The sequence below is a fragment of the Somniosus microcephalus genome, chromosome 11 (genome assembly GCF_052327205.1).
Source record: "Somniosus microcephalus isolate GS21.2 chromosome 11, FLI_Smic_1.0, whole genome shotgun sequence".
Lineage (NCBI taxonomy): Eukaryota > Metazoa > Chordata > Chondrichthyes > Squaliformes > Somniosidae > Somniosus > Somniosus microcephalus.
Genome location: NC_140997.1, coordinates 25,769,975 through 25,792,420, shown reverse-complemented (window position 1 = coordinate 25,792,420; position 22,446 = coordinate 25,769,975). Strand labels below are relative to the sequence as shown.

The following is a 22,446-nucleotide window of genomic DNA, read 5'->3' as shown; positions in this document are numbered from 1 at the left end:
TGTCAAAATAAAGTTGTTTACGGTCCCTTTAGGGAAACCGGCTGATGGCACGTCATGAAATGACGTCACCAGACCCGCTTCCTCTAATTGGCCCGGGAAATGCGCTGGGTGGGCTTAACAAGCCCAATCAACAGAAAGCCATTTCACAGAGCGGGATGGCCAACAGCGGGGCCGTGACCCACTACCGACATCACCCGCCCTGGACCTGCCGAGATAAGTAAAATTGCAGTCTTTGGCTCTTCCACAGGAATTACACTGGTAAATTCCGCACTAAAGGTTAGATCCAAAGGGATTAGGTGTATTTGATGTTTTAACAGCGTATTAACTGCTAAATAAATGTTAACGGCCTGAAAAACTGATTTAAATTTTGTGCAGTGTGAAATTTGTCCATTTTTAATCAAAATTAAATTTTTAAGAAACTGCAAAAAAAAGTTTTAATTTTGTTTTTAAGTTTGTCCATCTTTATTTCAGGTTTGCCTTTTCTCCATGTGAGAGTTCCAATCTTTCTTTTGCTCTCTCTAACTATTTTAAAAGCTAGAATTTTAAGGGCTAAACATTGAGGGGCACCAACTTCGCCGGGTTAGCGCCCCGGATAAATTAGCGCCCCCGCGCCGGAAATTGAGTGGTTGCGCCTCGAGGGAAGTGGGGCACAACTGAAAGTGCCCCGCATTCCTCTTGGGGTGCTGCAAGTCAGGGAGGCTGCAGTATTGCAGGCCTTCCTCCCCTTCTTAAAGGGGAGGGGCCTTGCGCAGCGCGACCCTGGGCCCCCGGGGATCGGGAGTGCCGGCAAAAGAGCCCAGCACTCAAGAGAAGTGCCGGGCTCTTGCAGCGCAGCCGGCACTCCGCGGGGGTGGGGGGGGGGGGCGTTCAGGAGGCCGGAGACGGGAGCGCAGGCAGGTGCTGACAGGCGGCCAGCAACCAAAATGGCTGCCCCGCACCTCGCCTTTAAATTGCGCCTCCCCGGCCGTGGGTAGGCCCCCCTGACCCCGTTGGACATGGCGTCCGGCGGTAAGTCAGGGTGCGCTCCCGAAGATCATGAACAGGGCACTGCGCACGGTGATGACGTAATCGTTGGCGCAGCGCCGCGGGGCGCTACTGGTTAGCGCCACAGCTAACCTCCCGCTAAATTTCGCGGGATGTGTGGGCGGCACCGTGCCCAGGCGCAAGTTGCTTTGCACCCCGTTAGCTCCCTCTTAGGGAGGCACAAAGCAACCCAATTTTTCCCCCTAAGAGTTTACTCACCTCCTTGTTTGCTGTCTGAGAATTCTGCCTTTTGATTGGCTGCTTAGACAGCAGTTCAAACAAGGGAATCCACACTACAGTCTGTTGAATTGAATTGAAGATCAAAAAACCCAAACTTCTCGACACAGGGATCGCGAGATCCTTATGCAGAGTATACTTCGGGGCCAGCAATGAACACCTTTGTTTTGCTGCTGACCGCAAATTCCGGGCCATGATTTCAACTCACGATAGTTAAAACATCATGGTAGATCATTTTTTCCCACATAATAGTGATTAATTCTCTAACAGCAATGAGAAAATAACTGATTTTTTATATGTTTGGAGGAAAGTAACTGTTTTACTAGCTGGCTAATTATATTTGTGATTTCCATAGCTGGGATAATGAATCTATACAGCTTGCACGGACATGGATACCCAGGGAAACAGGTATTGTATATATCAATTTGTGTGAGGTATATATTTTTTTATTCCAAAATTAATAATTCTGCAAGAAGCCTTAATACTTTTTATAGGTTGGGTCTTTGTAAACTTTTACAGTACTGTTCATAGCTGATGTACGAGTAAATTACAATGATTTTCGCAACAGCATGACTGCCACAGTGACCGCTAAAACCATCATTACAACAAATCCTGGTAAGGTTTTTCAGTTATGTTACAATTCTAACTATCTTATAATGTCAAAATTAAAGATTAATGAGTATTCAGAGTTTGATTTTTACACTTTAAGAAATAACAATTGATAGCAATAAGTGAAGAACACAGTGCAGAAAGCTTTGTTCTACCACGTTTTTCCTTTTAAAAAGAAAATTAGATTTCTGAAGCTGATTTTCCTATCTCGTCAAGGCAGACATCCAGGGCTGGATTTTAACTTTGCTATGCACTGGGAGCGGGGGTGGGTCCGGTAGCGTGCAAGTAACCCAGAAGTAAGTGCAGCGGTCTGACATGTGCCTTTTTAAACCAACCACTGCATTACCATTATCATTTCTGGGTTTCCGACCAGTTAGCGTGGGCCCCGTTGACCCATCACCCCTGTGCTCGCTGACTTGCATTGGCTCTCGGTTAAGCATACTTGTTTTCAAATCCCGCCTTGGCCTTGCCCCTCCCTATCTCTGTAATCTCCTCCAATCCTACAACCCTCCAAGATATCGGCACTCCTCCAATTCTGGCCTCTTGGGCATCCCCGATTTTAATCGCTCCACCATGGGCGGTTGTGCCTTCATCTGGCTAGGCCCTAAACTCCGGAATTCATTCCCTAAACCTCTCCGCCTCTCCACCTCTCTATCCTCTTTAAGACGCTCCTTAAAACATACCTCTTTGACCAAGCTTTTGGTCATCTGCTCTAATATCTCCTTATGTGGCTCGGTGTCAAATTTTGTTTGATAACACTCCTGTGAAGCACCTTGAGACGTTTTACAACGTTAAAGGCGCTATTATAAATCCAAGTTGTTGTTGATACCACTTTTTCTTTTTCTTTTTTTTGAAAACCTAGCCTTTTGCTGTGAGCCACACTCACTAAAGCAGAACTGTTTTACTGAATATCTATTAGAGAATTTGGTGTATTACAGCAATGAAGGGTCTGAGTAGAATACTGCAGTATGGTAATCATTTAGGTTTTTCTTTGAGATCTCAGCTTACATTTTATGGAATGAGCTTAACACAAGGATTGCAGTGCTTGTGAAATTAAACACGTAAAAAAAACTTTGAAGCCTCATGACAGCATCAAGTACTCCCAGATCAGGTACTGCATAGCCCAGATGTAGAACAAAATCTCACTACTCTTAACCCAGGCCTCAGAAAAGTCCATTTTGTATTGCCAGTGTGACATTTCAATTTTGCTTTGCTGATCATGGTTATGGTAACGAGATTGTCAGTTTAATTCCATTTTCTGTCAGATTGTGAGCAGATGCCATAAACAACAATTAAATGAAATACCATTTAATCTGCTTTTGTTGGTATTAGTTGAGGGAGAAATGTTGGCCAGGATGTCAGGAGAAATCTCTCCATTTCAAATAGTGGCATGTAATGTACTGTATAGTCCATTTTAACCACAGGAACCTCTGTTTATTCTCCCATCTGAAGGATGGCACCTCCAACAATGTAACAGTCTCTTTACTACTGCACTCTAGTGCCAGCCTAAATTGTGTGTGTAAATCCTGGGGGGCTTGAAACCACAGTCTTCTGACTCGGAACTAAACTGACCCTCATCCCAGGACGAATTCAGTGGTTGAGCATTGGTTATTTCAGGGCACCTAAACTGCAGATTATATTCTTAAGCACAACTGAACATCATCTATCTATCTATCTATATATATATAAAAGAGTTGGTTTGTCTGTCTGTCTGTCCGCTATACACTCAAAAGTTATAGAGCGTACCTACACACATGTTATATCAAAAGAAAGCTTATCATTAGGGGAGTCTAATAGGCGTATTTACTTTTTGGTCAGACAAAAATTGTTCGGACACTATACAAAAAATGTTCAAAAAAAGGACAAAATCCACTCATTAGCGGTTGACCAATCCTACCGCTCATTAGCGTTGAGTGACGTGATGGTTGACCAATTGGGGGGTGTTTCATGGCGTTTGTGGGCGGGGCCTAATCATTCAAACTGCCGAGCGGGAGCTGAGCTGAAGTGAGTGGCGGCCATTAAACACCTGCCGGGCCTCAAGCTCAAAAAATGGTAATGGAGGTGAGGAAATTGTTGATTCATTAGTATTGACACATTAAATATAGATTTCCAGTAAAAAAAAAGTTGGTTTAAAAAAAAAAAAAAATCCATTTGCAAAGGGGACTCGGGCTTTCCCCCCCTCGGCGGTGGATGAGCTGCCTGCAGGCCTCAAAGCCTCAGCCTCTCCTCGCCAGCCACGCCCGAGCTAGGCACCGCCCGTCCCGCTGGGCCCGATTCCAAACCAGCGGCCCGCGATTGCCGCCATCTTGGTAAAGGCTGGCGGGGCAGAGCTGAGCGTAGCCATCGCCACCATCTTGGTAAAGGCTGGCAGGGCAGAGCCTAGCGGGAGGTGAGTTGGGGTCACTCGGCCCGGTTCTCGGCTCCGTTTGTGGACGGGGACTCAGCCTTTCCCCCCCTCGGCCCGGTCCCGGGGCTCGGCTCCGTTTGCGGCCGGGGACTCGGGCTTTCCCCCTCTCGGCCCGGTCCTGGGGCTCGGCTCAGTGTCCGGGCCTGAGGTGCTAGGGAGGGAGAGGGGAGGGAGGGACAGAGAGGAAAGCAGGGAGGGACAGAGAGGAAAGCAGGGAGAGACAGGGGGAGGGAGAGAGAGAGGGGGAGGGAGGGAGAGAGGGGAGGGAGGGAGAGAGAGCGGGGAGGGAGGGGGAGAGACGGGCAGGGAGAGAGAGGGGAGAGAGAGAGGGGCAGGGAGAGAGGGGAAGGGAGAGAGAGAGGGTGAGGGAGGGAAAGAGTGAGGGGGTGGGAGAGGGAGGGAGAGTTCACCTTCTTCCTTCCTTCCTTCCTTCGCAGGGGTCCATCGGGCCGGGCCTGGGGCGCTCCTTCCCCCCCTCTCTCTCCAGGTTAATCCCGAACTAAATCCAGCAGTCTCTCTCTCTCTCTTTCCCCCCCCGTCTCTCTCTTCCCCCCCCCCCCCCGTCTCTCTCTCCTCCCCCCAGTCTCTCTCGCTCTCTCTTCCCCCCCGTCTCTTCTCCCCCCAGTCTCTCTCTCTCTCTCCCCCCCCCAGTCTCTCTCTCTCTCTCTTCCCCCCAGTCTCTCTCTCTCTCTCTCTCTCTCACTCCCCCGTCTCTCTCTCTCTCTTCCCCCCAGTCTCTCTCTCTCTCTTCCCCCAGTCTCTCTCTCTCTCTCTCTCTCTTCCCCCCAGTCTCTCTCTCTCTCTCTCTCCCCCCAGTCTCTCTCTCTCTCTCTCTCTCTTCCCCCCAGTCTCTCTCTCTCTTCCCCCCAGTCTCTCTCTCTCTCTCTCTCTTCCCCCAGTCTCTCTCTCTCTCCCCCCCAGTCTCTCTCTCTCTCCCCCCCAGTCTCTCTCTCTCTCTCTCCCCAGTCTCTCTCTCTCTCTCTCCCCCCCCAGTGTCTCTCTCTCTCTCTCCCCCCAGTCTCTCTCTCTCTTCTCCCCCCAGTCTCTCTCTCTCTCTCTTCCCCCCAGTCTCTCTCTCTCTCTCTCTCTCCCCCCCAGTCTCTCTCTCTCTCTCTCCACCCCCCCCCCCCTGTCTCTCTCTACTCCCCCCAGTCTCTCTCTCTCTCTCTTCCAACAACAACATGCCCTCAAAAAACCCTCGGCACCGCCGGGCACTCCAGCTAGTTACTAATAAACTACACTGTCTATCTATAATATAAATATTTGACATGTAGCCCTGTAAACCTATGAATTGAAAATAATACACTAATGAAACAGATTTATTTTAACTGATTTATTTTTACCCAAAAAGCTGTTTGATCTTTTTTTTGTTCTTTTTAGTTGGTCAAATCGGTTTTCACCATTTAATCTGTGATGATGTCATACAGACATGATCTATTTTTTGTAAAGTGATAGATCAGTGACCAGTATGTAGTATACTCTCTATTGTTTTATCAGTGAATAAGCAGGTCATGTTTTTCTTTTTCTGTGTTGTGACTGGATTATGATTATTGACTGAAGTATAATTTATTTAAAATCTTTCTGGATTGCGCAGAAAAGGGCATTGTTACTTTAGGTATGTAAAATAATGGGATACAATGCAATGAAATGCATTATTGCTAAGTTTTGTCTTTCTACCCTGGACATATCAAGACACAAAAGAAGCCAATCTGCTGTTTAGCTTTGCCAAAGAATATGCAGAAAATGATGACGAAGATCCAGAACAAACAAATGAGTTAATAAACTGTAAGTCATTGAGTTTTATATTTGAAAATACAATTTAATTTAATTTAATTTGGCACTATATATTCATCAGTGATTTAAAAATTGTGTTAGACAAGCTACATAAATTGTTTTACTTTACTGTGATAAACATAGATTAGCAATTCTTCCACTTGGTGTATAAAAATGAAAATGTTATTTTAAAAGACCACTTACTTTGATTTTAACATTGAAAAAAATAGGTATATTTGAAGTAGTACTATCCTTTTATCAAGGACACAAGTCTAAACAGCAGTCTTAGCTGTTACCCAGCTAAGCATAACTTTGATTCTGCAATATGACTCATTCATTGTGACATTTATTCACATGGCAGCTAGTCTTTGAATAGCATCAAGGTTATAGGGCATCACTTAAGAAGGTATTTTTCCTCTAATATTGTACAATAAAGTCAAATTAATTATGCAGGAGAATCTAGCAAAGAAAAATACTCTAAGGTCCAAGGAACAAATGCCATGAATGGGCACGTTTGCGACCTTGTTAATGTGATGCCAGCAGTACAATGATTATGAAGGAATATTAGTAAGAGGTTCATTGACTGCAAACAGAATGCAAAATAAATTGCTGCCAACTGGCAGGAGCAGCTGTTTCAGGGAGGTGCCTCATGAATGTAAGTACCAACACCAAATGAGGAAAAAGTAGCGAACTTTTTTCCCTGGAGGCCTTTGAAGCTGTGGAACGAGCAGAGCCAGGTCATCTCACTCTTGAAGGAGAGAATTCTGGTACGACAGCTATTTTTACCACGTGCTTGAGTAACCAATGGGGAGTTGAGACGAAGCACTGTATCCTTGCGGGCATTCGTTTTCATTGTGAGACAGATTTCATTGTAAATGGTTGCTACTTTCTATGTAACAGGAGAATTACTGCAAAATTGATTTCTTTCAGAATAAACACATTTTTATTTTATTTAGTGAGTCCCACAAAATATTTTTTATGGCCAGTTGGGCAGAGTTACTCAGTAAACTTTTTTTTACTGATATAGTCTTTATTTTACAAACAGGATACAATGAAAGCACATAAAAATAAACAATTTACAAGAATTTTTCAGTTTCATTGCAAGCAGTTGTGATCTTGATGCCAGCCAAAGTAAATTAATTTACACTTTATACTCCTTATAAAGACACAGGGATCCATTAGTCCAAGTGACATTAACAACCTTTTCAAATGTAAGAAATCACACAACACCAGGTTATAGTCCAACAGCTTTATTTGAAATCACAAGCTTTCGGAGCGCTGCTACTTCGTCGGGTGAAGTGGAGAGATGCATAAAAACACAGCTTATGTAGTCAGAGAATAATGTCAGATGTTTACAGGTAATCTTTCTAACTGCCATTTATCACACCTCGGCAGAGAGATAATCACAGCAATCAAAGGTGTAAATGGTATCCAAACAGGTCAGTCAGGAAAACATTACATCAAAGAACAATGAGGTGGGGTCACAAGGGGTCACATGTTGCAGATGCTGGGGTCTGTATGAAAAACAAAAAAAACAGACAAAAAACATTTTTTTTGCTGGAAATCACAGCAGGTCCGGCCGCATCTGTGTGGAGAGAACAAGCCAACGACGACTCGAGTCTGGCTGACCCTACGTCAGGTGGGGTTACATGTAGCGTGACATGAACCCAAGATCCCGGTTGAGGCCGTCCTCATGGGTGCGGAACTTGGCTATCAGTTTCTGCTCGACGATTTTGCGTTGTCGTGTGTCTCGAAGGCCGCCTTGGAGAATGCTTACCCGAAGATCGGAGGCTGAATGTCCTTGACTGCTAAAGCGTTCCCCGACTGGGAGGGAACACTCCTGCCTGGCGATTGTTGCGCGGTGTCCGTTCATCCGTTGTCGCAGTGTCTGCATGGTCTTGCCAATGTACCATGCTCCGGGGCATCCTTTCCTGCAACGTATGAGATAGACAACGTTGGCCGAGTCACATGAGGAACGCGATGGACACCTACAGATGCTGAAAGACGCCCTCGTAAGAACGGGATATGACGCTCGACTCGTCGATCCACAGTTCCGACGGGCCACAGCGAAAAATCGCATAGACCTCCTCAGAAGACAAACACGGGACACAACCAACAGAGTACCCTTCGTCGTCCAGTACTTCCCCGGAGCGGAGAAACTACGCCATGTTCTTCGCAGCCTTCAACATGTCATCAATGACGACGAACACCTCGCTAAGGCCATCCCCACGCCTCCACTATTCGCCTTCAAACAGCCGCCTAACCTCAAACAGACCATCGTTCGCAGCAAATTACCCAGCTTTCAGGAGAACAGCGACCACGACACCACACAACCCTGCCACAGCAACCTCTGCAAGACATGCCAGATCATCAACACAGATACCATCATCACACGTGAGGACACCACCCACCAGGTACATGGTACATACTCATGTGACTCGGCCAACGTTCTCTACCTCATACGTTGCAGGAAAGGATGCCCCGGAGCATGGTACATCGGCGAGACCATGCAGACACTGCGACAACGGATGAACGGACACCACGCAACAATCGCCAGGCAGGAGTGTTCCCTCCCACTCGGGAACACTTCAGCAGTCAAGGACATTCAGCCTCCGATCTTCGGGTAAGCATTCTCCAAGGCGGCCTTCAAGACACACGACAACGCAAAATTGTCGAGCAGAAACTGATAGCCAAGTTCCACATCCATGAGAACGGCCTCAACCGGGACCTTGGGTTCATGTCACGCTACATGTAACCCCACCTGACGTAGGGTCATCCAGACTCGAGTCGTCGTTGGCTTGTTCTCTCCACACAGATGCGGCCGGACCTGCTGTGATTTCCAGCAAAAAAAATGTTTTTTGTCTTTTTTTTGTTTTTCATACAGACCCCAGCATCTGCAACATGTGACCCCACCTCATTGTTCTTTGATGTAATGTTTTCCTGACTGACCTGTTTGGACACCATTTACACCTTTGATTGCTATGATTATCTCTCCGCCGAGGTGTGATAAATGGCAGTTAGAAAGATTACCTGTAAACATCTGACATTATTCTCTGACTATATAAGCTGTGTTTTTATGCATCTCTCCACTTCACCTGACGAAGGAGCAGCGCTCCGAAAGCTTGTGATTTCAAATAAAGCTGTTGGACTATAACCTGGTGTTGTGTGATTTCTTATATTTGTCCACCCCAGTCCTACACCGGCATGTCCACACCAACCTTTTCAAAGGCAGTCTTATCTCCATATGCTAACCACTGCTGAAGATACAGCATGCCCCACATCTAAAACTCTGCTTTCATTGTGGTTCTAGCAGATTAACAAAGTCCTAAGGTGTGTGCTAATAAAGAAAATAATTACACAGCCTGCATTCCCCAAAATTGTGGATAAAGGGACCCTGTTTGGACAAGTTATTAAAAACAGGGTACCCAAAATGGCTTCTGTAACCTCGTGACCAAAACCGACAGCATTTTTAAAAGCAAGGCTCTGCAGACAGGCAGGCCCAGAGACGAAACTTAAAATGCAGGAATCTGTGAAAGGACTCTGTGGGGCCAGACAGCCAAAGCAAACACAGAATATGCATTCATTCGCCGTGAAACAGATCAAGATAGAATGGGCCTAAAATCGAGGCCATTAGGTTTCTGCATATTTAATCGGTAACAGCTCACAGTAGCCATCAAGTCAGGATGGGGACAATTAAGTTTTATAAATGACAAACGAACAGGACATCGAGGCCATTAGACCCGGAGACAACCACTCCAGAAGTCGTTAAAGTAAATGGCTGTAATCATTTTTAAACGAGCCTGCCAAAAGTTAGACAAAGGACTGATCTGATTTGGCGCGCAGATAAGGAGTGAAGAACAGGTATAATTGTAGGCCCATCGGTGGTGATCGCTCTCTTGCTCTGGCCTCTGATCGTTTGGCTTTTGGCCTGCTGGCGCTCGTTCTCGTGCCCTGGCCTCGTGGCGGGCTCTCTTCTCGCTCCCCGCGCCACTCAACAACCAAGGATGCCCATTACACCGGGGCCAAACGCGGGAGGAAAACGAGACCCGAGTTCAAACCCACACAGGACACACAGGCCACAAATGGGCAGACGAGACGAGACGAAGAAGAAGGTAAACCGGTAAAGGCAGAGAAGGGCAGCGGAAAGACGTATTTGGGGACCAATGCCCAGTTATAAGCTGGTGTTTGGTGAATAAATTGACGTTACAGTAAAACCCCAATTTAAGAATATGCTGGCATTCGAAGGATGGGTAGCAAAATCGAGACAAACGGCCTAGTTATAAGCTGGCGTTTGCCACATGGACAGTGATAGCCCGGTTGAAGAATAAACTGGCGTTCGAAGCTTGGATAGTGAAATCATTCAGACGGTAAAGACCGCCAACCGACCCCCAACTGCAATATTAAAGCCGACGACCGCCCGAGGGAGAAGAAGAAGAAAACCCATCGTGACTCGACGACGACGGTAGCTGAGGAAAAGGAGGGTGCTTCGCATCAACAACTTCAACACTGCGCCCTGAGACCACGTGGCGACGAGATACCCCAAAGGACAGCAAGAGCGGACCTCAAAACCCTAGCAGTTAAAGCAACAGGTCTCGGATTGGTGAGCATGAATTCCTGGCCCCTCATAGCTTAATCTAGTTAGGTATAGGGGGTGGGATAAGGATAAGGGGATTGTTAATGTAGTTGTTTTCCCTCGATGTTCCATATGTTCCCCATTCCCACAAGTGTAATTGTTTCATGCCTGTATTCATATCAGTAATTCTCATAAGATTGTGTTTTATTCTGCTTTTAATAAAATTTTGGTTTTCTTGCACCAAACCACTTGTCTACTCGATCTTCTGTATCGCCGCCTGTACCTAAGTCCGGTGTCTAGAACCCAGGGGTGTGGGAGCGATTCGAACCGCTCAAAAGACTGTCAGAGGTGAAGCTGACTGGGCACGCACGCCACCCCCTACAGAAATGGCAACCGCGGCAGGACTCCGGCAACAGGGGTGCGATACAGTGGACAATGGTTCGGATGAGCAAACCATGATGGAGGAAAGGATTTCTGATTATGTGTTTAGCAAGCTGAATATCACGAAGAAGTGGATCACCAATCTGTTAAGGGCTGAGTGTCCGGTAGATGCAGCAGCTAAGTGGACAGAAGGGAGGGAACACAAGAAATCCTTAGAGAAGGCAGCCTGGCTGATGTGCTTCAAAAAGCAGGTCCAGCTTTTGGACAGGCTCGTTGCAGCGCAGGCAGCCGAGTTAAAGGAGTCAGCCCTGGAGATCCAGGACAAGGCTCTAGCGGGGGAGAAGTTACTGGTAGCATTGCAGGCCCTGAATCAGGAAAGGGTGTATTTAATGGGAGAACATAAGGCCAAGTTGGAATACTTACAGTGCCAGGTCACCGAAGCCAAGGGTAATGAGTTGTGGTTGCGGGAAAAGAACGCCCGCCTAGCAAGACAAGTGAGAGAACAGGAGGAGAAAGTAAAAGAGGTAAAGGCAGCTTACAAGTTAGCGAGCGAACAGGGGTTTGAAGATGCAGATCATGGCCCCTGCAAGGAATGGATAGAAAACCTGAGCCTGGCCCTGAGGAAGGCAAAAGGCATGGTGTGCCTCATAAGCCCGAAAGCAGGTCAGGCGGATTTCATGGGGAACGAGGGGAGAACAGTTCAAACATCACTGGTAGTGCCAAGGGACGACCCGGTTGAGGAACAGGAGGTCTCACGACCACCACCCGTAGCGCCAGGTTTTAGCGAGGTCTGGCAGCAAGGGGGGGTGGAGTCGGGTGGGAGCGGAGGTGGAACAGCCCCCGCCAGAGAGGCCGGAGCCGGGACCGATGTGCCCAGCTTGGCATCGGAGGTTCGGCCCACCCATCAATGGCAACGATGAGGGACCCCTCCAAAACCAGTTCGTATTACCCTATCGCACCCAACAGCTCAGGGCTATGGTGAGCCATATCCCAAAGCTCTCCGAAAAAGGGGACCCCTCGATCCACTTCAGGGAAGTAGAGCAGGCAGCCAGCGTCAACGACTGCGATGGCGCTGAGCAGGCCAAAATGCTGCTATTCTCCCTGGAGAGTAGGCTCCTCCAATCCCTCTCTGACGAGTGTAAGAAGGAGCAGAGCGGGTATGAGGAGCTCAGGGATGACGTTCTGGAGGCCATGGGGATGAATGAGGGAAGTCCTTTCTCCCGTGTGGAGAGGACAGTCCAGCTCACGGGGGAAACCCCACAGGCTTTCACGGACAGGTTATGGCCGGTTTATAGGAGCGCCTGTCCTGGGGCACCTAATCGGGCATTCCTGAACCAGTGTCAGTTGGCCCATTGGCTCCATTGCCTGGTGGTAAACAGCTTGCCACAGGTCCGGGCCAAGGCAGAAGTCTGGTTCGACCCCAAGAATCCCCAGACCACCGAACTTACAGTGATTAGACAGCCGACCCTAGCCTATAAGAACGGTAGGGGAACTGATGCACACCCACCTAAGGGGAAGGTGCATGAGGTAAAACCCGGACAGGTAGGAAAGAGTGGCATCAGGAAGGGAATAACCCTTCCAGCAATAATTGCTACGGGTGTGGGAAGGACGGTCACTGGCGGAAGGAGTGCAAAAACCCTTGGAAAGATAACAAGGGAAAGAATTCCACAGCCCCAGCCCAAAAGGTAGAGGCAGGAATCCCTCCCGCCGCGATCGAGTCATTTTTGGACACCATGAGGTCCTTATTGACTGGCCACGGGAGAGTAGCAGCCGCTACCGGTGCTCTGACCCCGTCAGCCCCATCCAACCCACAGCCCTGACTAGAGCCAGTGCAGCCTGTTTACCTGTGTTCTCTCCGGTACGATGAATGGAAAAGACCCCTCGTGGAGATGGAGGTAGAAAAGGTGACGGGGACCTATCTGTTGGACATGGGAGCATCATGCACCGTGGTCCATTCAGCTAACCCCACCACCTCACCTCTATCTAACGGGGTCCCATACAGTCTGTCGGGATTCACAGGCAAAGAACAGGCCGGCTTGTTTTCCATCCCGCTCGCCATTCATTTAGGACCACACCGCTCTAAGTTGGCCTGTTTCCTGATGAAGTGGAGGGTGGAAGAGGGGTCCTGGGAGCCGACTTTATTGTAGGCCGTGGGATCCTGGTCGATTTAAGAAATCATTGCCTATGGGGGGCAAGTGCAGGAAAGGACGGCGAGGTAGTAGTAATCCCAGGGAAAGAAGGGAAGGGGACCCTGTGTACCATGAAGCCCAAAGAGGGTTATAACCTCGAGCTCATGGTCAGTAACACCCCGAAGGAGTTCCAGGCATTTGTGCAGGCCCACCTAGCCACATTTGCCACGCACAAACACGACTGCGGGAGGGTCAACGGGTTTGAGGTCAGCGTAGACGGGGACCCCATGGCCCGACCACAGAAACAGTATAACTTCCCCAGGGAAGCGGAGCCAGACATGGAAGCAGCCATGTCCTCCTTAGTACAGCAGGGGGTTCTGAGACCGATAGTCACCCACGTAAACTCTCCACTGTGGCCGGTTAGAAAGCCGGACAATTCCTGGAGGGCCACGGTGGACTATCGAGTGCTCAACAGCAACATCCCAGCCTGTGCACCCACGGTAGCAGCAGTTGCCGACCTGACAGGAAGTATTCCAGCATCCGTGACCACTTTCACGGTGCTGGATATTTCCAACGGGTTTTGGTCCATCCCTTTGAGGAGGGAGGATCAGTACAAGTTTGCCTTTACGTTTAAAGGGCAACAGTACACCTGGAACTGTTTGCCCCAGGGCTTCCACAACAGCCCCAGCATTTTCCATCAGTGCATGGCAAACAGTTTAAAGGATTTCAGTCAGCCCAGACAGTTGCTGCAGTATGTGGATGACCTGCTTCTCTTCACCGATTCGAGAGAGGAGCATTGCCCACTACTGGCCGAACTGCTGGAGCTGCTCAGGCAAAAGGGTTTTAAAGTAAACCCAAAGAAAGCGCAGATCGGCCAGCAGGAGGTGAAATTCCTGGGCCTGACCATACACGCTGGAGAAAGGGCCATAGATAAGGCTAGGAGGAAAGCGATACAGGAGTTACCAGTCCCCAACACAGTCACGGATGTGAGGTCGTTTCTAGGGCTAACCGGGTACTGCAGAGACTTTATTGAGGACTATGCAGCCACAGCAGCCCCTCTACTCCGACTCCTACACAAGGGAGTGGAGTGGCTTTGGGATGAGGGTTGCCAGGCAGCATTTGTCAGGCTCAAGAAAGACTTGCAGACCGCACCAGCTCTAGGGGCCATAGATGGGGGGAGTTTTTCCTGGAGGTAGCAGCCAGCGGGGACAGCCTGAGTGCTGTGCTGCTCCAAGAGCGACACGGCAGGCTACTCACAGATGTGGAAAGGAGCTACTCCAATTGTGAGAGGCACCTCTTGGCCACACATTGGGCTGTGAAGAGATCACTGATCTTCACAGGCACCTCTCCCATCACCCTCCTCACCCATCACACACCCACCCAGATGCTCCTGGATGGGAGGATCAAGGATGGGACCGTGAGCAGTGCCTGCATTGCTCGCTGGACCCTGCTCCTCTCACAGATGGACTTAAAGGTGAAGGGTCTCTGCGAGCCAAAGCTAGCAGCCAACCTGGTATATCCTGGAACAGCCCACCGGTGTTCCATTGAAGGGATTTGGGAAGTAGACATAGGTTTACGGGCCGGCGTACATCCCACAGGCCGCGAGATCTATGTGGACGGCTCCAGCGCGGTATCTGCGGGCGAGCGACTCACGGGGTGTGGAGTTTATGACCCAGTGGCAAACATTGCCCTGGCGATTAAGCTCCCCAGCACCATGAGCACCCAGCAGGCTGAACTGTCCGCGGTAGTGTACGTTGTTACACACCCCTAAATCTTCCCCACCTCATACACGATTTGCTCGGACAGCATGTTTACGTGCAATTCATGTACGGAGTACCTGGCCATCTGGTCCCGCCGCAGATACACCTCCGCCGACGGGAGACCCCTCACAGTGAAACCCCTGCTGGAAAAGATCCTAGCAGCAGTGGGGGAGGAAGGGGAGGTTTTCATCCATAAGGTGAAAGCCCATTCCTCCACAGAACCCCATAGTCTAGGCAACCAGCAGGCTGACATGCTCGCCAAGGAGGGTGCCCGCACAGGCACTTTCCGGGACCCATATGGGTCCAGACCCATGGCGGCAGTCAGAGGTAGGGACGGGACACAAGGGAGTGCAGGGGTAGCTTTAGCCCCGGACCTTAAGACGGTCCAAGCCCAAGACCCCATCCTCAAGGCAGTCCTCAGTGCAGTGACCGAGGGAAAAAGGGTAGAGGGTGTGGTAAACCACTGTTTGTATTCCACTGTGTACATGTCTGTACATGCCTCGGCTGACTCCTCCCACGAGTCCAGGTATAAAGGTGACTGCTCCACAGTCCCTCTGTATTCTGGACTGGTCGACCACTCGAGGCACACCTTCATTCTCTTGTTAATAAAAGCCTGTTAGTTACTCGCTTAACCTCAGTCTTTTGAGTGATTGATAGCGCATCAATTTTATTAACAAGATTTTTTATAATGGAGAAGATCCTCACACCAGCATGCCTAGACTTAGACCATCGGGAGGCGGACACATCCACCAAGTTTGCTCACTGGCTTAGGTGCTTTGAAAAATTCCTGATCGCCTCCGCTGCAACGGTCAAATCGGATGAGGACAAACTGGATGTCCTGACCTCCAAAGTGAACCACCAAGCGTACTCGGTCATCCAGGACGCAACCTCGTACACGGCTGCTATCAAGCTCCTCAAGGACCAGTACACGCGCCCAGTGAACGAGGTGTACGCCAGGCACCTCCTGGGGAGTCGTAAACAACAACCTGGGGAATCGACCGAGGAATACCTTCAGGCACTGTCTGTGCTTGGCCGGACCTGTGGTTGTAAGGATGTAAAGGCCGCCGTGTACACAGAGGAACTTATCCGGGATGCTTTTGTAGCGGGCCACAGGTCCAATTACACCCGACAGCGACTGTTGGAGCAGAGTGACCTCGACCTCAACAAGGCCTCTGAACTCGCACTATCATTGGACGCAGCCTACCGGGGCATGGATGCCTACTCCTCTGTACCGTGGACGCCGCAGGGAACGACAGCCTGGGACACGGTAGGACCGTCTCATAGCGCCGTGCCACCCCAGCCACATCCCAGCAACGGCCCAACTACCGCAGCAGTGTCCCAAGGCCAGAAATGCTACGTCTGTGGCCAGGCCAAACACCCTAGAGCGCGCTGCCCGGCGAAAAATGCGATCTGCTCGGGCTGCGGGAAGAAGGGACACTACGCCAGCGTCTGCAGGGCCAAAGCCACCCCGAACCCCAGCAGCGCCGCGTGTGGGCCGTGCGGGCCGCCATCTTGGGCCTCCCCAGCCACGTGTGAACCACCGGAACAGCAGCCATTTTGGACGCCTCCAGCCACATGGGGATCATGGATGCCGCCATCTTGGACGCCAGCCGGGACGCAGCAGGCCCCCAACACCGCCTCATCTGATACCCGCAACGACACACCGACCCCTACGCTGGACCAAGCGAGACCGCACCAACTGGCCCGGTCCACAATGGACATTAAGGTAAATGGTCACGAAACAATCTGCCTTTTTGACTCTGGGAGCACGGAGAGCTTCATCCACCCCGACACGGTGCAGCGTTGCTCTCTCCCAGTCCTGCCTGCGCACCAGCGGATTTCTATGGCCTCCGAGTCCCAGTCGGCGGACATTGGCGGCTACTGCGTGGTGACACTCTTAGTAGACGGGACTGTGTACGATAATTTTAAACTTCTGGTCCTGCCCCACCTCTGCGCTGCCGTTCTACTGGGGTTAGATTTTCAGTGCCACCTTAAAAGTGTTACGATGGCATACGGTGGACCCCTCCCCCCACTCACAGTCCGCAGCCAGCAGCTTCCAAATTGCCCGCCGCGCACCAGGTGCAACATCTCCACACTTCGAGTCACCACCGCCCCCCCCCCCCCCCACTGTTTGCTAACCTCACCCCCGACTGTAAGCCCATCGCCACAAAGAGCAGGCGATACAGTGCCGGGGACAGGGTTTTCATTAAAAGCGAAGTGGAGCGGCTCCTGAAGGAGGGGATTATTGAGGGCAGCACCAGCCCCTGGCGAGCCCAAGTTGTGGTCGTTAAGACCGGCGAGAAGCAGCGCCTGGTCATCGACTACAGCCAGACAATAAATCGCTACACCCTGCTGGATGCTTACCCACTCCCCCGCATAGCTGATATGGTCAACCAGATCGCGCAGTACCGCGTCTTCTCGACCATTGACCTGAAATCAGCGTACCACCAGCTCCCTATCCGCCCTGAGGACCGCCAGTATACTGCCTTTGAGGCAAACGGCCGCCTCTATCACTTCCTTAGGGTTCCCTTTGGCGTCACCAACGGGGTCTCCGTCTTCCAAAGGGAGATGGACCGGATGGTCGATCAGAATGCGTTGCAGGCCACTTTCCCATATCTGGACAATGTGACCATCTGCGGCCATGACTTGCAGGACCATGACGCAAACCTCGAAAAATTCCTCTGCACCGCCCAACTCCTGAACCTGACGTATAACAAGGAGAAGTGCATATTCCGCACAACCCGCCTCGCCATCCTTGGCTGTGTTGTGGAACACGGAGTCATCGGTCCCGACCCCGACCGGATGTGTCCCCTTATGGAACTCCCACTGCCTCAAGGCCCTGAAGAGGTGCCTAGGGTTTTTCTCCTATTACGCCCAGTGGGTCCCCTACTATGCGGACAAGGCCCGTCCGCTGATCAAGTCCACCTCTTTTCCCTTGACGGCAGAGGCCCGCTTAGCCTTCCACCGTATCAAGGAAGACATGGCCAAAGCCACCATGTACGCAGTGGACGAATCCATCCCCTTCCAGGTGGAAAGTGACGCATCCGACTTTGCCCTGGCCGCTACCCTTAATCAGGCGGGGAGACCCGTGGCCTTCTTTTCACGAACCCTCCAGGGCCCGGAGACCAGACACTCCGCTGTTGAGAAGGAGGCCCAGGCTATTGTGGAGGCTGTGCGTCATTGGAGGCACTACCTGGCCGGAAAACGATTTACCCTGCTCACTGACCAGCGTTCAGTTGCTTTTATGCTTAACAACAAGCAGAGGGGCAAAATCAAAAACGACAAGATCTTGAGGTGGAGAATCGAACTTTCCACCTACAATTACGAGATCTTGTACCGGCCCGGGAAGCTCAATGAACCCCCGGATGCTCTATTGCGTGGCACCTGCGCCAGCGCGCCCTCCACAATGACCTCTGCCACCCGGGGGTCACCAGGTTCTTCCACTTCATCAAGGCCCGCAACCTGCCTTACTCCATTGAGGAGGTCAGGACCATGACCAGGAACTGCCAAGTCTGCACTGAGTGCAAACCGCACTTTTATAGACCAGACAGGGCTCACCTGATAAAAGCCACTCGCCCCTTCGAGCGCCTGAGCGTTGACTTTAAAGGGCCTCTCCCCTCCTCCGACCGCAATGTGTACTTCCTCAACATTATTGATGAGTACTCCCGTTTCCCGTTCGCCATCCCCTGCCCGGACATGACCAGTGCCACGGTCATTAAATGTCTGAATGACCTCTTCACCCTGTTCGGTTTCCCCAGCTATATCCATAGCGACCGGGGCTCATCGTTTATGAGCGACGAACTCCGCCAGTACCTGCTCGCTAGGGGTATTGCCACAAGCAGGACCACCAGTTACAACCCCCGGGGGAACGGACAGGTGGAAAGAGAATGCGACAGTTTGGAAGGCCGCCCTGCTAGCCTTAAAGTCTAGGGGCCTTCCGACCTCCCGCTGGCAGGATGTGCTCCCCGATGCGCTCCACTTTATTCGGTCACTGCTCTGCACTGCCACTAACGCCACCCCTCATGAGAAAATGTTTGTCTTCCCAAGGAAGTCCACATCGGGGACATCGCTACCGCCATGGCTGACGTCCCCAGGGCCGGTCCTACTGAGAAGACACGTGAGGACCCATAAAACAGACCCCCTGGTCGAGAGGGTCGACCTCCTCCACGCCAACCCCCAGTATGCTTACATTGCGTACCCGGACGGGCGGGAGGACACAGTCTCCATACGAGACCTCGCACCCTCGAGGGCCCCAGTAACCCACTACCACCCCCCCCCCCCCCCACGATCCAATATCCAACCCCAGCAGACGGCACGCCTGGGCCCCGCGACCCGCTCGACACCCATGAGGACTACACACCAGTGCCCCAGCCTACGCGGGACTCGACGCCGGAAGCTTCACTACCCCTGCCGTCGCCACGTCGATCACAGCGGCAGACAAGACCTCCGGAGAGACTCCAATACACAAACTTTTAATACACTTCACCCTGCCGGACTCATTTTTAAACAAGGGGTGAATGTGGTAAACCACTGTTTGTATTCCACTGTGTACATGTCTGTACATGCCTCGGCTGACTCCTCCCACGCGTCCAGGTATAAAGGTGACTGCTCCACAGTCCCTCTGTATTCTGGACTGGTCGACCACTCGAGGCACACCTTCATTCTCGTTAATAAAAGCCTGTTAGTTACTCGCTTAACCTCAGTCTTTTGAGTGATTGATAGTGCATCAGAGGGTCCTTACGGCACAGCAACTCTCTCCGCGAAAGAGGGTATGCTGTTCCGGGGGGAACAGTGGGTTGTGCCGCAACAACACCGGAGGGAATTCCTTCAACTGGCCCATGAGGGCCCAGGAGCGGGGCATCCCGGGCCTGAGACCACCTGGCAGCGGGTGGAACAGGCAGGATGGTGGCCGGGACTCAGGGATGATGTCCGCGAGTTCTGTGCCGGCTGTCTGGTGTGCGCTGCCAACAACCCTGACCCCCACAAAAGGAAGGTACCCATGGGACACGTCAGGAGGGTAGAGGGACCATGGCAGTTGATACAGGTCGACTACATCAGGCCCCTACCCACCGCCCAGGGGGGCTATAAGTACTGTCTAGCCCTGGTAGATGTGTTCACGAAATGGGTAGAAGCCTTCCCCTGCAGAACTGCCACAGCTCTGGGTACTACCAAGATCCTGGTCTGGGAGGTGTTCTCGCGGTGGGGGCTACCACAGTATATGGAGTCCGACCAAGGCAGTCACTTCACCGGACAGATGATGCAGAATACCCTTATGCTGCTAGGCATCGAGGGGAAGTGGCACGTGATCCACAGTCATCAGGAAATGTGGAGAGAATGAATAGGACCCTAAAAGAAAGGTTGAGGAAGGAGACGGTGGACTCGCCTCGGAAATGGGCCGAGGTCCTATCGTTGGTTCTGATGGGGATCCAGGCCAGCCAGTCAAAAAGCACGGGGTACTCCCCGTACGAGCTGATGACTGGCAGGGTTATGCGGACCCCAACGCATGTACTAGCCCCGGTGCTCACTGAGGGTCAGCTCAGAGAGGTAAACCAGGACAGGTTCGCCCGAAACCTTTTTGAGCACCTTAAGCAGGTCCACGAGCAGGCGGCTGGGAACATGGGAAGGCGGCATCAGAGTAACCGATTGCTGTTAGAACCCCGAAAGCACCACGAGTGGGAGGTAGGGGATCAGGTCATGGTGAGGAACTATGCCCGAGTAGGGAGTCTGGAACCATTATACATGGGGCCCTACAGCATTGTAGACAAGGCCAGCCCCATGGTATACGCTGTTAAGATGCCTCGGCGCACCAAATGGTTCCATATTAATCAGTGTAAGCTGTTTAAACCCGAAAAGAGATAACAGCCAGTTGAGGTAGGGTCTGTTATGTTCATTAATAACTAGTTGTTTTTATTAAGAACAGCTAGCTTTTGCTAGACACTTTATTGAGCACATGTGGACTAGGTACAGTATTTGTAGAGGCCTCCATCTTGACTGCTGCCTTGTGGGTAGCCTAGTGCATCGTGGGTAGCCCACTCTTATATACATACAGCACTACCTAGTGTACCATTCCAGAATGACAGGTTACTGATCATTACAGGGTCTGAGGATAGAAATCCTCAGCCTGCAGCGGGAGCGAGTTCACAGACTGCACAGGCAGGCGCTGTGGCTTGCTTGAGAGGAGGGGCCATCCCGCCCACCGATTTGGACACGCCCCCACTCTTCTGGGCTCCAGATGAGGAGGGACCCAAGGGTGAAGACCCCGCCCCTGACCCAGGTTTAGAGGAGGAGGGACCTGAGGTCGAGGACCCCGCCCCGGACCCAGATCTGGGACCTGCGGGCAAGGACCCCCAGCCAGCGGCAGTGGTGAGCCCACAGACCGCATCGGAGGGGGCAGCGGTCCGGGTTAAAGGCTCACCGGCCAAGAAAACCTCACCCGCCAGAGTCCTCAGAAGGTCCCCACGGACGCCCCAAGGAAACCTTGGTCACCAGCTCCCCATTTTAAAGGGACAGCCTCCCGAGTTAGGGGGAAGTCCAAGGACAGAGGTCCCCAGCCGGCAGCCACAGGCTGCGAGGGACCGACAGTGCAGGACAGTGCGGCCACGCCGAAGGGAGCGGTGTGTCGCAGTCCAAACAGATTAGCCTGGCCGCCCGGAGACGGGCGGCGGATGTACATAGTCTAGGTAACGTAAGGTTATATTGTTAAGTTTGGGTGTTTAGTTTAAGTTTAAATAAGGTAATGGGTAGTTCTGATAAGTAGTAGTATTTTTAGGAATGTTTGTATTTGAGTCGAGGTCGCAAGACTCGACTGTGCTTCACCCAAGCCAGAGAATCTCCTCGGGACCTGGCTATATGCTCTTGTGTCTCTTTGCAGAAAGAGGATTTCAGAATGAAGGGGGGCGTACTCCTATTCGCCCTGATAGGGATGAGCGCTGGAAAGCGAGGTGACGTGGAGGACTCTCACATCTACGGGTGCTCGGGAGAAAAGGCTCCAGTGGTGACTGCAGGGAGCAGCGAACAAGGCGCGGAAGAGCCCGCCATCTACGCCCATGAGGGAAGATGGCCCAGGTGGTTGGGATCCAACTCCACCCGGTACTCCAGCCAGACCGGGTTCACCTACGGGGAGGCCTCCCTCCCCTGCCCCAGCGTACAGGTTGTGGCCTCGTGGGTCGGGGTCACTGAGGGGAAGTGCATGTGCCTGACTTGTTGAGGACAGATTCCCCTGAGAAGGTGGTGGTGGCTCAGGAAGCTGAGTACAGACATGGGGGACCGCACAGCTGACTGGGAACGAATGGGGAACGACACCCACCGGACGGTCACTGGGGACCCAAGGAGGGACTAGCGTATGTTGGGATAAGTGGTGGGAGTCGGAACAGGGAATCTATGTCTGTATGTGGGGGTCAAGGAGGGCCTGCCCCACAGGCATATCTATTATCTTCTCCGCATCATGCCAGGATAAGGGGAAGGGGGTGCAATGGGATTCCCACCTACACACATGCATAGTCCCACGTTACCCAGCCCCAGTTAAAGCCACTGAGCTAGTGGCACGTGCCCGGA

General features: G+C 51.4%; 1 protein-coding gene and 1 long non-coding RNA gene across 2 annotated transcripts in view; one reads left to right on the top strand and one right to left on the bottom strand.

Annotated features, from left to right (window-relative positions):
• Positions 1-22,446, top strand: part of meiob (meiosis specific with OB-fold) — a 77,973-nt gene that overhangs the window by 25,306 nt on the left and 30,221 nt on the right. Inside the window, 3 exon segments of the mRNA XM_086000387.1 lie at positions 1,616-1,668; positions 1,780-1,875; positions 5,969-6,061. Coding sequence (XP_085856513.1) covers positions 1,616-1,668; positions 1,780-1,875; positions 5,969-6,061 — 242 coding nt within the window.
• LOC147110408 (uncharacterized) overlaps positions 1-22,446 on the bottom strand; it is a 65,581-nt gene that overhangs the window by 25,298 nt on the left and 17,837 nt on the right. The window lies entirely within an intron of this gene.